Source organism: Diorhabda carinulata, chromosome 6 (assembly GCF_026250575.1).
Source record: "Diorhabda carinulata isolate Delta chromosome 6, icDioCari1.1, whole genome shotgun sequence".
Classification (NCBI taxonomy): domain Eukaryota; kingdom Metazoa; phylum Arthropoda; class Insecta; order Coleoptera; family Chrysomelidae; genus Diorhabda; species Diorhabda carinulata.
In genome coordinates this window covers 12,595,057-12,610,493 of record NC_079465.1, presented here as the reverse complement: position 1 = coordinate 12,610,493, position 15,437 = coordinate 12,595,057, and the positions used below count along the sequence as shown (strand labels likewise).

The following is a 15,437-nucleotide window of genomic DNA, read 5'->3' as shown; positions in this document are numbered from 1 at the left end:
TGGATAACCAACCTTTGAAGAAAGGTGATGTGGAAGACGTAAATTGATGTAGGGGCCACCTAGGTCACCCATTCTTCCTTTTCTTGATGTTTTTTGTGAGGACATTCAAAAATTCGGGTCTACGTTAACCGGCAAGACAATATAAAAGATTTATTGGAACGAATTAGACTTGACATAACAGGTATAATTCCACAGTTATAGCAGCTATTATTATTTTTATTGATTTTCCAGTTTTTTTTCTGATGTAAGTCTTTTACTTAAATTATTATTTCAGTAGAAAGTGTGAAAAACCTAGCTTCCGATTTAAAAAATAATGATGTGACAAATTTTTCGTTTCATTTTATTGACTCATGTCAATAGATGCGGAATAAAATAAACTGTTTAACGTCTTACTACATTTTTATCAGAAATGAACATTTGTACGTTTTGTGAATTTTGTGCATTTCTTTCTCATCCTTACACAAATATTTCATTTTGTGAGAGCTCAAAAACAATAAGCAGAAATATATTTTTCCGCATTATTTCACGAATTCTTCACATATGTAATGATTCACCATTCTGTTATTGTTTACAAAAAAAGTATTTCCATATCTAGCATATGAGCCACATCTGTGGTAAAAGATGCTTAGGTATGCAGCAAATTTTGATAGATTTTGGAGTTAGATCTTGGTGTCATACAAAGAAATACTAATCATTTTTCTTAGAATCCTATTTCTAAATACTAGCACAACGATGCGTTGCAGAAATAACTAAAGAAAATTATGAGGACAACATGTCCGAAGACGAATTGTTAGAAAGACGTAATCAAAGACAATATCAACAAAGAAATCAACAAAGGCAAGGCCAACAAAGATCAGAACAACAGCAGCAGCAACAACAACAACAACAACCACAGCAACAAGTACAATCCCAGCAACAACAGTATTATCAGCAACCTCAAGGTAACTATTAAGAGAACATTGAATAAAATATCAGTGAATTTTCATTGGAAATTGATTCATATTTATTATTCGATATTTTTGATGTAATTTGATCATTAAAAATTATGAAGCATTTGCTGGGTAATAATATTATTCAAAAGGCTTGTGAACTTGTTACCACAAAGTTACAGCCACAATAATTTACATTTCTGATGACTTGGAAGATTAATTTACATTGAAATACCAGGCTACAATTCGAATGCATAGTTTCATTGTAACTTGTATAAATATTTAGTTCCGATAGATCGATTTTGCATTGATAAATACAAATTATTCAGTACAGAAGCAAAATATGTTGTGTACTACCATTGATATTTGTAGTCACGATGAACATACATTGTCAATATCCCAAACATTTCCACTCCAAACTTCACATTAATTGAACTAAATCTCATCTTCGATATTTGAGTATGTTGTCCTAAAGTTCAACAGCATATATATATATATATATATATATATATATATATATATATATATATAAAATATAAATAAAACAACAATGCAGGTACTTTCAAGAAGAAACAAATCCAACAATAGTTGTACACATAAGACAGATATGGAAGAAAAATGCCTGGTTCTTTGGTATTAATGCTAATAGTGGTAACACTGGCATTGAAGCAATGTAATTCGTGTAACACATATTGACGAACAATCATTAGTTCGATGGCGACAAGGTTATTTGGGTCAGATAAAAGACTACCGAAGCTCTAAGAGACCAATGGGGTACAATAATATGTTATCAAAGAAGAATATGAGTATGTGGTGTCACCCTTTTTATAACTGAGTTGGAATTTCTGGAATCGTTGGCGATATTCATACTGAATACACTGTTTACCATCTACCACTACACCAAAACTCACAATTACAATATCTGACGCCCGTTTGGATAACCAAGTTATCGTCTTCAGAGACTGAAGGTAAACTAAAATCTAATGACTTGACTTTCCTGTTTTATACTAAATTTTCCCACCAATAATTCCATCTGGAAAAACTCCTTGGCGGGAATCTTCACATTCATTCATTGACAACTAAACTATAGAGTGGGCTGTAAGGAATTGGCCCTTTGTCCCTATTTAAGCTACTCTTACATCTAGCAATTTCTATGCTTTCAAATGCATCCAACAAAGTATTATTGGATACATTTTTTAAGAATTTTACATTATTAATATTTATGACATGATTGTGACTGGCAGCGTGATCGGCAATACCTGATATACCGGACAATAACGGATCTCTTAGTCTGCCCAATATGCTTTCCGTAACAATTACCACATCTAATTTCATATATACCACACTTTTCCAAATTTGGTATCTTATGCTCACGGTTGCCCAACAATTTGTTTTAATATATTGATGGATTTATAAACCAATTTGAAACCCACTCTGCTAAATAGTCCTTCCAATCTGTATAAAGAGGATTGAAAGGTATCAGACCAAATTCTTATTGTTTTTCATTTTAGGTTTGGAAAAAAGTGGTTTCACATTTCTTAAACCGATGGCAATTGATTTACAATTTTTTTTTCATAACCGTTGAGTACAGCTACATCCTCAATGAAGGTATTTTCTTTATTGTATCTTTCGATGGTAAGTGGAAAGTGGATTAACCGATATACCAAGAGATGGAGACTGGGCATATTATGTTGGATACAATGAAAAGAATCAACCGGGATTACTTAAACGTAGCAATTTTTTTCCTAAGTACATCAAATTCTAACCTATTACTATTCCTAATTACTAAAGTATTTAAAAATGGCAACCCTCCATTACTTTCCATTTCATAGGCGATCTTTATAGATGGATATTTTGAGTTGAGTTCCAAAACGTTTACGTTTCCCTTCGTATCGAATATGGAGAAAATATCATCCACAAACCTGTATCATATCCTGCGAAAATTCTGAAACTCTTAACTAATTTGCTTCTTAGAATGACTCATGAAAAGTTCAGCCATAAACGGGGATAGGCAGTTTTCCATTACTGTTCCTTACTCTTGCTTGTAGATTTCGTTGTTGTACTGGAAATAATTTTGTTCCATACATATTTTTGTTAACTGTAAATATTCTATTACATCAGCTCCCAAATTACTAGATCTCAATAAGTCTTCAAGGTACTCGGGGATCGGCACACTGGGAAATAATGAACTTACATCAAAGGACGTTAAAATTTACCCATCTTCAATTTAGATGTTAGAGTAGGAACAAAGGGTCAATTCCTTACAGCCCACTCTATAGTTCAGTAGTCAAGGATTAATGTGAAGATTTCCGCTAAGAAGTTTTTTCCCGCTGGAATTAATTTTTGTGGGGGAAGGTTTATTGGTGGGAAAATTTAGTATAAAACAGGTGAGTCAAGTGATTTTATTTTAGTTTACCTTCACTCTCTGAAGACGGTAACTTGGTTATCGAAACGCGCGTCAAACAGTATAATTGTGAGTATTGGTGTAGTGGTTGTGGGTTTTTATGATCTGCAATTGATATTGGAGGAATTATATCAAACTACTTATTTTGTGGTTAATCCATTAGTTTTTGTTATGTTTCTAATATATTTTTTTCGATCATTCCCTTTATTCCAAACCCCAGAGAAACTTATTACGCCTATAAAAAATTAGGCTAATACTTTGTCAAAAAGCAATTTTTGGGTTTTTCCGTAAGTCATATTTCAGTTCATTTGGTAGTCATTTATGTTTGTATGAAAATATATCTATGAACCAACATATTTTTGTGAGTGATAAACAGAGGATGTTGTTGATAGATTTGAATTTCACCGTAAACATAAAATTGTTGAATGTTTGAGGCTCTGCCAAAAAAATGGTGGTCCGAGATTTCATACGATGAAAATGAGATTTTTAACTGGTATAATTGAAGTTAAGAATAATAAAAATGTGGATATAAAATAAAATATAGCGTATATGAATTGAGCGAATAATTTTCTAACTAATAATCTGTAGAAGGATTTCATAATCAAATGAAGTTAATACATCTTAAAACAAATTTTATTCAATGTTTTCTTAGAGAGTACGATTAATTATCAAAAAAAAACAACACAACCACACCTACACCTACCTATGTTCAAGGTAAGTAATAATGAGCAAGGAGCATGTATAAATCAGGGCTGTAGTGCTACATTAATTTAGCAATGATAGAGTTTTGACAGTATATTAATTGTGTAAGATAATACAATATACTTTCAATGACAAATCTTTAGGATATAGAATAGATATTAGATTTTGAAAACAATGTACGTTGATTCGTTGTTATTTTAAACACAGACATATAGATATTCATCGAGAAGTTACTCTAATGATTATAAAGAAGTTTTGATTAAGAGCAGAGATGAAATTATCTATTTTAACGTCTAGTGTTTCCTTTCAACTTTCTCGCCTTTTAAATTCTACATTTGTAACCTGGTCATATGTGTTTTTTTTTCTTTATTTTCAGCATATTACTGTTTCTATACTCTATTTTCTGCTTCTCGTTTCCAATTATGCAGTCACTAATTATTTTGTCATTATGTCCACTTCTGCTTTTTTCCTTGTTTGTAGTTTTTGTATTATTTCTATTTTCTTCTAGTACCACATCGTTTTTCCGATTATTAAATAATTTCTTGGTTCTTATGGATCGATACTGTTCGTGATTTGAATTCACTAGTTCGTACTTCATGGAGTTTTGTGTATTTTCTATACAGTAATTACTGAGTCACCCTATTCCTCTCTTTATTTTTGTTTGTTACTTCTCTATACCCATTCATTTCTAATTTGGTTTCTTCTCATATATATAATTCATTCCATTTTAACATTTTACAATGCTGTTAGTGATATTTTTTGGATATACCTGATTTCATTCGACATTTCCGAAATTCTTCTTTACTTTTATAGTTAGATATGACAAGAAAAATCCAAAAGTTCGACTCAAATTCCATACAGTCTCGAACAACAACGTCTTCAACATGGCGCCAAACACATTTTCCTTTCATAATACTCTGTATAGGGTAAAATATAACTTGCACCAATTAATCTATGAAAATAACTAATCTTATAACAAAGAGGTTTTCGACCATTGTCAAATGTTAAGAAACAACTCTTTTTTTCATGTCGATAACTTGGAGCACGTCCACAATTATTCCCATATATAGAGTGAGTTTTATGTATGAAACGCCTGATTTATCTCTGAAACGGCTTTTTATACATTTATACATTTTTATAAATTTTTGTGTAGAAGGATCTTTTGGTACAGCCGGTATTATGGTATTTACATTGTTGTCAGATATTTTCTTTTTCTGAAAAAATAATAAACTCTGTTATTTCAAATGGATCACCTTGTATATTTTTCTCTTATCGAAATCCTTAAGTCATACTTATTATTTCTCATCTAATGTTCCCTATACCTAAATGCAATAATTTCGGAGTTATAGCTACATTTACGTTATCTCTGCCGAAGTTAAATGATATATTTAGATAGGATTACCACAGAGATAAGAAGAATTGAGCAGTCAGGGATGCTGCAAAATGTATTGCAAAGTTTTAAAAATCGCATGGTTTGTTGTATTGAAGTAAATGGACAATATTTTAAGCATCTGCTGTAATTGCCTCTACAGTATGTTTTCCTAAATTCCTAATTTTTCTACTTCACAAATATGAATATACTTCTAACATGACACAAATATTTAAAGATTTGTCTTCAGTTGTTGTAGGTTTTCTCTGCCATGATTTGGATAAATATTTTACTGCACCAGTTTCGTTTAACTTCTTACAACTTACTGACATTAGACCTTGTTACGAGATTTGTATTAGCGCATAAATTATTAAAGAATATTCAAATTAAACGAGTTTATTCAATCGTAGCTATCTAATTGTACAATATTTATTGTAATTTTGATGGAGATACTGTAAATGTAGCTTCAACTCCGAAATTATGATATATTATATTATTTTTCCGGAAAAGGTAAGGCTGTATTATAAGACCCTTGCGAACAAACATTTACAAAAATCGTACAAGCCGTTTCCAAGACAATTTAGGCGTTCTATACATAAAACTCACTCTGTATATTATTACACATATGGATGAGTAGAGGTCTTCTATTTCTCTGGAAACCAGCAGTAGCTTGTTTGCAATATATCCATAATTTCCAAACAAGTAGGTTTTTGGAATAGATTGTAGCAAGATGAAAAATGTAGACAATATTCCTCGAATATAATTTCGATTAATGTGACAATACATTTAATCGTTTGCTCAAAATGTCAGTTGATTGTATAGGTATTTTGTAAGTTAAACATACCAAATCAGAACGTAGTGTAACTATTCTAAACAAATCAAGATACAATACACATTGGTAACCAGATAAATATACAACTTCTGTGAATTCAATTAACCATTTCCAGCAATTTCAAGGGACCCAAATAGTCGTATGCCTCAACAGATACGTAATCAACAAATACAAAATATAAGAGGAGGTCCAAACAACCCACAGAGCAATCCAGGTAATCGTCCAGATCCTCAAAAAAGAGCCAGATGGTTCGTTGCTTTGTTCGATTACGATCCTGCTACAATGTCACCAAATCCAGATGCATGTGATGAAGAACTGCCTTTTTCGGAAGGAGATACTATCAAAGTTTGGGGAGATAAGGATGCTGATGGTTTTTATTGGGGTGAATGTAGAGGTAAGTTGATAACTACTTACTATATAAATTTGTTCGTAACAGTTAAATTACGCAAATAAAGAAAAATTACGTACACCTGTCTGAAATAATGAACAATTATGTAGATGATACTCCTCAAGCAGAAAAAGAGAAAAAATTAACATAAAAAATTATTTGTCCTACTACGTAGATAAGTAATCGAATGAAATCCACTACCACAAATTATCTTCCCAGCTAAAAAGCAAGCTAAGAAGACTATCCCGGAAAATATTTATAGATTCGGAGTTATGAAAAAAGGAATATGAGATTCAAAATCATATTCGAACTGTCGCTAAGATAAAAGAAAACGAGGTCAAGCAAAAGTTTGATATAAAAAGTTTGTGATAATTATAGGTAAATTAAGATTAGGGGTGATTATAGCAACAAAAAGGAGAAAATTATATGAAAACTAGCAGCAGTAAAAAATCAAGGCAACATAATGAGATATGTAAAATAGAAAGAGAGAGAAGAAAAAAATGAAGATAAATATGGTAGAACGAAAAAAAAAACATATAGAAACAGTGAAGAGAATATATTGAAGGAACAATAAAAATAAGTAATGTCGACAGAAGACGTCTTTGATAAAACTAGAACAAATAATGAAGAGGTAGACGTATGACATTTTGTCAGTGCAAGAAACAAAGCAAAAGATAAAATAAATATAAATAGATGAGGATATTGTGATAGTGGAAGCGATGAGAATATAAATATTTAAATAGTTGGATTTGTGTTGAGAAAAAAAATTATGGAAAGTGTAATTATTGAATGTGATTCCTGAATTGTGTAGAATTAGACTGCAAGAAAAGTACAGAAACCTAAATTGACACTCACCGACAGAAAAATAGTAGGCCTTTAGCATTCAAACGTTATCAAACGAAAGAGCTAATACAAACAAATCAATGGAAGTGAAGAAATAAATGAGTAAAAACTTTCTTCACAGAAAAATACAAAAAAAACCCTTTTGATTTCGCCAGACAAGAGAATCAAAAACTATATTGGCCACCACCTACTACTAGGAAATATCAAGCAGCGGCTGTTAATAAATCAAAAATGAATCGGTAAGAGGAAAAAAATATAATATAGGAAAGTTACTAAGGAAATCTCGACAAAGTTTATTTCAGAGTATGGAGGAACATTTCAATATGAAAGAAGTTGGAAATTTTTTCCAAGAAGGGACATTCTAGATCGAGAAAAAGATACTGGCAGATCAACAAGAAAAAGTAAAATGACGGACATAACATTTGGAAGGAGTACTGAATAAGCATAAAAAAGAATATAATAAAGAAGCAAAGAATGAGTCACCGGTAGACATAGACATTTATAGAATAACGGAAGCCGATGAAGGAGTAGGACTCCACCAGAAATAATTAAATGCGACGTGAATAAAAATATACTCTTCCAGTCTATAATATTGGTAAAGGTGATCAATTGTCAACGATATTCTTCATTCCATATTGAAAAGGCAAAGTTATCCAAAAATCAGTATTTTTTTCCCTCAATATGAGTATTTCGTAATCGTTTGACTTTTTTAGGAAGAAGAGGATACGTTCCGCATAATATGGTGATGGAATTAGAAAGCAACCAAAATAGAGACAGATGGGGTGACAGCTTAAGTAATATGCCAGTTAAACGGATGGTGGCATTATATGACTATGATCCCCAAGAGTTGAGTCCTAATGTTGACGCCGAGGTGAGCATATATAACATGATTATGACATTTCACATGTGTATTCACCAACAATTATTGCTTTTCTGCTGTAATTAACATATTGAAAATTTGGTAAGTTTTATTGTCTTGTGAGCTGAATTAAATTGATGGAAGTATTTTATATCAATGACATGATATGTACTTTTTTATAATAATCTAATATAATAAATTAATTGAGTAATTATTACGAAATAGTTAAAATTTTTATGATTGTTATAAAGTGAATATAAAATCTTCATTGTAGTTTAAAAGAGAAAAACTAACAATAATCACTGAATAGAATGTATTAGGCATTTAGCAATTTTTTTTACAACCTAACCAAGGCAACTTGTAAGTGTATTTCATATTAATTTTGGGAAATATGTCAGTTAGCTCCTCAATCAATTGAAGATTATGAAACCGGCCGGAAACTTTGCGTACTCACAGAACTTTAAAGAACATAATGTGTTATGTAGAGGACGCAGTGCAGTATATATTTTGGCACCAAGGTATAAAACGATTTTGCTAGAAAAAGTATAAATTTCATCGTCATAATTTGCTAGTTCCTAATTTTGTCCATTTATTGAGCAAGTGATGCCGATTTTATTAAAGTTTATCTAAATTCCTTCGGCTTATTGACAAGAAATGAGAAAATATTCATAACAGATTTATGAAGCTGTACCATATTACAATATGATAATGAGGCAGTATCACCTTCTAAATTCGAATTACATATACGTATATATATATATATATATATATATATATATATATATATATATATATATATATATATATCACTCATCCAACTACAAAATACACGCTTCTACTTCAATTACTGCGCTCCAATCACCACCACCACGACATTTTTCACACTTCTGCAGAACCCTTCCTGCTTCATCACAACTCTCGAGCTCTACCAAAACTTTTTCGCCCCAACTGCAGGTAGAATTGAGCTTCACTACGGGCCAAATTATCACTGTCTACGGAGATATGGATGACGATGGGTTCTATATGGGTGAAATAGATGGCGTACGCGGATTAGTACCTTCAAATTTTCTAACAGAAGCTCCTGATCAGTATGGTGCAGGACAAACATCTCAACAAGCTGTACAAAGGGGTCAAAGGGGAAGAGGAGTTGGTCCGGGAGCCAGAGGACCCCCACCTCCACCGAGAGAAAACCAAATACGTGGAAGGAATAAAGGTAATTTGAGGTGATATCTAAAAATGAGGAAAATGTTGGTGAATTAATTATTTGAAAAAGTTACTCAAAATAGTATTAAAATGAAATTACTTTTAGTAATTTTTACAATTCGTATGATAAAATTCGATTCAATGTCGTATTTGTCCAGATTTTTATTGTTAAGATCCACGATTTTTTAACAAAGAAACGTATCTCATTTCACTTGAAACTTCTCTCGTTGAATGTATTGATACTAATAAGAGATGAGAATGATCTAACTTCATTATACATAACTGCCCCAACTATACTTTCGTGTGGCTGTTGATAACGATTAGAATTTTATTTCTCTGGTTGGATTCTACCAAATTCAAATTTATGGAATTCAAATATTAACTAGTTTTGGTTGGAGTTTTTGTTGGCAGTACTTGCGTGAAGTGAATAAGGATCTCAATATACTACAATATAGGAACGTTGAGGTTATCCAAGTCCTCGACAGTGCCAATTTAGGAGCAGGCTTATACGATTAAGCAATTTGAATTAGTAAGCCTTTCAAGTATTGTGTAATACGTTATCGTTAGTGTTGCTAAAATTATTAGATAATAAGGCATACTATGCGTAGGGTTGGAAAAATAATTATTATGGATCTTAATCATGATTGGATTGTAATAACAGAAAAAAATGTGCAAATCTTGGAGAATCTTACATGTTGTTATGTAGGAATAGAAATCAAACAATTTATTCCTTCCTATTATGCAATAAATTCCTCACCCAAATAGTGACATCGATCTCTATCAGTAAATTCGAATGAGGTATATTGACTCGGTTCTAGTAGTGAGAAATAAAATTTCAAGCCCATTTTTAGTCTCCGAATTAGTACATGTATCGAGTAAAAAATAGATCATTCTACCAGTTCCACAATTAAACTATTATTAAGTTCAATATGTACATTTAATTTTTTCACCAACATTTTCACTCTGTCTGAAAATTATACTAAGATATTTTGATTTTGAGTTTATATAGGGTGTTGCTGCTAGTAGTATGATGAATTAAGTAAACACGTACAGAATGGTTCACATTAAATTCACAATTTAACATCATATCTCTTGTTAACGAAATCTATTAAACAACACACTTAAATTCAATATTTGGAGGTGAGTGCTGTTGAGTTTTTGAATAATGATGTACCATACTGTATATTATTGCGATCCCAGTAAATATGCACCCTGTATATACCATAAAGACTATATAAACACATGAAATATAAAAGTATATACAATAAATACCATCACACACTTGCAAAATAATATTTTATTCGCTTTTTGAGTTTGGAAGTTACACAAATAAGTTCAACACATTATTCATTTTCATTATGTATAATCGTACAGTTACAGGTTTACTAATATGTATCCAACTTCAATATTGTCTTTATCAAATTTACTTGTATTTATTATTTATAGTCAGAGACTCCCTTTATGGAATATATACATATAGAAAACCACGAATTTTTGCTATATTATGTGGTGTTTTCCATCATGGTCAACTGTTTTGTCAAAATATGATAAATACGATTTCAACAACACTGTCTTTTCCTTGTTATTAGTCTTTTTTGTTTACTTGCGGAGAAAAGTTCCGTCAAAAAATTTCAATTCTATCTGCCTTATTTAAATGTGGTTTTTTAAAAGGTTTGTCTCGCACATTTGGAAAGCAATTTATACGAGTAGGTCCATCTGAAGGTGCAGGTAGCTTTTTGTCGCATGTTTGGTGACTAAGTTGTAATTTTCAAAATAACAAAATCGTCTTGGGAGACTAAAACTAAATTGACCTACCTGGTTATACTAAATTCTCCCACCAATCAACCTTCCACTCCGAAAAACAATTCTAAAGAAGTGGGCTGTGAGGAATAAGCACTTGTCCCTATTCAAACTATTTTTACATTTACCTATTCAACAATTTATTGTGGGATCCATTTTTCAACAATTTCACATTATTTTCTGGTTTTCCGGAAGTATTCCGTCTTAATTTTAAGACTACTTTTCATCTTATTCCATAGTGTAGCTTGTCTCTATGTACTGTACTACATCCACTAATATCGTTAAGTTATCTACATCCATTCAACCTTTAAATTTTAGACGCTTTTGTGGTCGTTCAAGTATACACTCTTCAATGCGACATTTAGCTCTTGAAGCTTTTTGGCTAGTTCATTGGGGTCTTTACTCATTAGTAGCAGGTCGTCCGCAAATCCAATATCCACGCTTAGGCTCCTGTTAAGCTTCTTAAATGCATGCTACAATACCGCCAGCGATGAAAAGCTTTGGTATGAATGTGTCATTTCGACGGATAGCTCTGTTAACTTCCATTTTTCATCAGTCATTTTTGAATTTGACCTATTGCATGAATGTGAACTGCTATGATGTTAAATACTTTTCTTCATCCCCCCAGTCCTACAAGTCTGTATTAGTCAAAGTTGTTTTCCAGCAATGATCATGTGAACAACTTATACGAACAGTATTGAAAAAATTGCATTCTTGTATGTAGCAAATAAGATGGCAATGGTTTCAAGAAGATGATTTCATATCAACTTGAGTATGTTTTGATTGAGTTTTTATTTGATATTTTCTAGAGCTTCCCACTCTCATCTCGTAGAATTAAAATAACGGAAAATTAACAAATTACCGAGAATCAAATTAAAAAAATTGTTCCATTAAATTTGAATTTCATGTTCTTACCAGGAATATTCAATTGATTTTATTACAATTGTCTTGCATTTAGGCTTATGGCCTTACTGTATGTGAGCGCTGTCTGTATGAGCTGATTGATATATGTATGTATGTAGATATTGGGGTGTCAGTATCAAATAAGATGGTAATGGTTTCAACAAGATGCTGTCATATGATCTTGAGTATGATTTGATTTGATCTTTCCTAAAGCTTCCCACTTTCATCTCATAGAATTAAAATAATGGAAAATTGATAACTTACCGAGAATTAAATTTGAAAAAATGTTTCATCAAACTTAAATTTCATGTTCTTACCTGGAATTCAGAATATTTAATTGATTTTGTCACAATTGTCTTGCATTTAGGTTTATGACCTTACAGTATGTGAGTTCTGTCTTTGAAGGCTGATTGATATATGTATGTATGTAGATATTGAGGTGTCATATATACTCTACCAAAATGATTTATTGTGTTCACAACTGGTTTGGTAATGCCACTCCTTTTAGAAAGCCCAGAATGTGGGATGGCTTTAATTGCCAGATATCTTCGTCTTCTATTTCATAAGCTCCCAGGTGTATTCAGCAGATCTTCTTTGGCTGATTGTTATTCACGACTGGAAAAATTTCTATGAAGACATTTTAAAAAGAAGGCACAGATTGACAATAAGTCCTTTAAAACGTACCAATATACCAATATTTTCAGTAATTAAAATTAAACCTGTATGTGTTCTTTACGTGATGCTAAGAGTAGCCAATAACTTTAATTTCTGAGTATTTAACGTTGAATAACTGATGAAATGGGTTAATTTTCTAATGTTTGAGTATTTTTAGGATATCTTTGATTCCCTACATTCCAAAAGCTCTATTTTTAGTCCTATATTATCAAGAAGTTGAATGTCAACTTTCCAATTTATGAAATCTCTCCTAGCTTATACTCGTAGACAAAATCACATCTCACGCAATTATCCATGTTCAATTACAGACTCACAGTCTCAAATGAATTCAATTTGTACATTGTGTATAAATTTCACACTTAAGTTGGGATAAACGAAGAATATTAACTGAACACTATAAATTTTAGAATGAAAAGCATACTGAAAATCATATTTTCCCGCGATGTAACATGGAGCAAATGTATTATTCGTTAAAGTAACGATATTATTTCCGAAAATGCTATATTTTTATTTATTGGACATATTTTCTTTTCTGATATTATTTTTTGGTACAGGCATCCTCACATACTTCATATCCAAGTTTCCTCTAATTATATGAGAACAAAGTTCATCATAACATATTCAAAAATATTTATTATATCATATTTCACCTCTTGGTAGGTATGAATTGTTTCTGGATATATCAATATTAACCCAAAAAATGCGTATTATATATTTTACAAAGTTTTCTCAGAATGACGTTTTTTGATTAAGTAACTGTCCAAATCGATATAATGGAAATCACCCCCGTTTTACTTAATTACTTGAGAAAAAAACAATCGATTGAACCGTATCCATATACAATTAGTATTAATTATATTACATATATAGTACAAACAAAATATTTTGAATCTACAAATAAAAAAATTTCAGAATTTAACTTCTCCACTTATGCATATTAAAACTTGGATTAAGAGTTATATAAATTACATTTGACATTAAAATATTAAATATCATAAAAATTTTTGTATAGAAAATATTATTCTATCATTGGTCTCTATACGAGGTGTCCCACGCCGAGTTAAAATTATCTGTATATAGTAAAATAATTATAGTAAAATCATGCAAAATTCTAAGTTTGGGTTTTCGGATACGATCTTTTTAACTAAAATATTTTAAAAGATGGCCGACTTCCGGTTCTACCAGAAGTGGACTGTAACTTTGTTATTTTAAACACCCTAAATTAATACATTTTTGGAATTTACGTAAAATTTTTGTATACTTTTGTCTAAAACCTTTTTTTCGAAAAATGTATAATTTTTGAGTTATTAATTTTTTTGTAAAAATTTTTACCGTTGCAGACTCTTGTAAATTATTTTTTTACGAGGATACCCTTAAAGATATGAAAATGGTTTCTATTCAATTGCTTTTAGTAAGGTTAGATGTATTTGAACCTATGCTGAAAACTTTTTCATTTTATACAGGGTGCTTAAAGTTTAATTTTAAATTACCGGTTTTTTCTATTTTAATGCATTCAGGGATAAAAAAATAAGGCAAATTCATGTATACTTTCCTATACCCAATCCTTACCGTTATCTAGATATTAAATGTTTTCTGTAAATTTTTAGAGATGCAGATGTGGTCTAAATTTTATTTTGACCCGCTGATATAAATACTAAGAAATAAAAAAGGATTTTTCTTTACCTTGTCAAGGTCTGTGAAAAAATCAAATCAAATTGTATTTACTAATCCTATTTCAACGTTTAGTCGTGTTCGAAATATTTAAGGTTTTAAATTATTATTGTATTTTTTAACAAGTTTTAATTTTTTTTGTATACTTTTAGTAGGCTTTGTAATAACATACACTTATTTAACTGTCATAAGTCAATTGTTAAAATCGTTAAAATGGCTCTTTCTCAATTTAATAACAAAGAATATGTAAATTTGCCTTTAATACATGGTGAATGTGACAAAGTTGTTACAAGAACATGTACTTTATTTGCTGCAAGATATCCAGATAGACCACGACCAAACTCGCATACTGTTAAAAGAATCCTCAACAATTTGAAGCCATACGGTTCATTTGAAGCAAAAGTTAATCGAATTAATCCTGTTATTGACAATAATAATGCCGAAATTAATGTTGTTGCTTATTTTACTGCTCCAGAAGCATCAATACGTGTTGCCATAAAAGGTCATCGAGTAAGCAAATCGTCGAATCACCGTGTTTTACGAAAACATAAAATGCATCCCTATTCTTACAATTTGTGTCAAAATTGGATTCCTAATCGATTTTATTAAACGAGTAGAGTTTGCTGAATTTTTAATAATAAAATACCAGGAAGACGAAGAATTTTTAAAAAACATCATTTTGTGCGAGGAATCGAAATTCATGAAAAATGGATTATTTAATAGACACAATTTCTATTATTGTAGTATAGATAATCTTCATGTAACCAAAGATCAAGATTAGATTAGAAATAATCAAATAATAACACTTCATATTTATGATGGTAATTTGAATGGTTAGGAAATACAATCAATTAATTAT

The 15,437-nt window shown here is 30.9% G+C and overlaps 1 protein-coding gene across 7 annotated transcripts in view; it reads left to right on the top strand.

The window, feature by feature from the left end:
• Window positions 1–15,437, top strand: part of LOC130894767 (peripheral-type benzodiazepine receptor-associated protein 1) — a 225,249-nt gene that overhangs the window by 179,476 nt on the left and 30,336 nt on the right. For 4 of the 7 annotated variants that reach the window (XM_057801750.1, XM_057801748.1, XM_057801749.1 and 1 more), the window contains 4 exons: window positions 726–941; window positions 6,352–6,630; window positions 8,181–8,338; window positions 9,278–9,539. In XM_057801750.1, the coding sequence (XP_057657733.1) occupies window positions 726–941; window positions 6,352–6,630; window positions 8,181–8,338; window positions 9,278–9,539 (915 nt within the window). The remainder of the gene's footprint in view (window positions 1–725; window positions 942–6,351; window positions 6,631–8,180; window positions 8,339–9,277; window positions 9,540–15,437) is intronic. The other 3 variants (XM_057801752.1, XM_057801751.1, XM_057801753.1) reach the window with 2 other exon arrangements.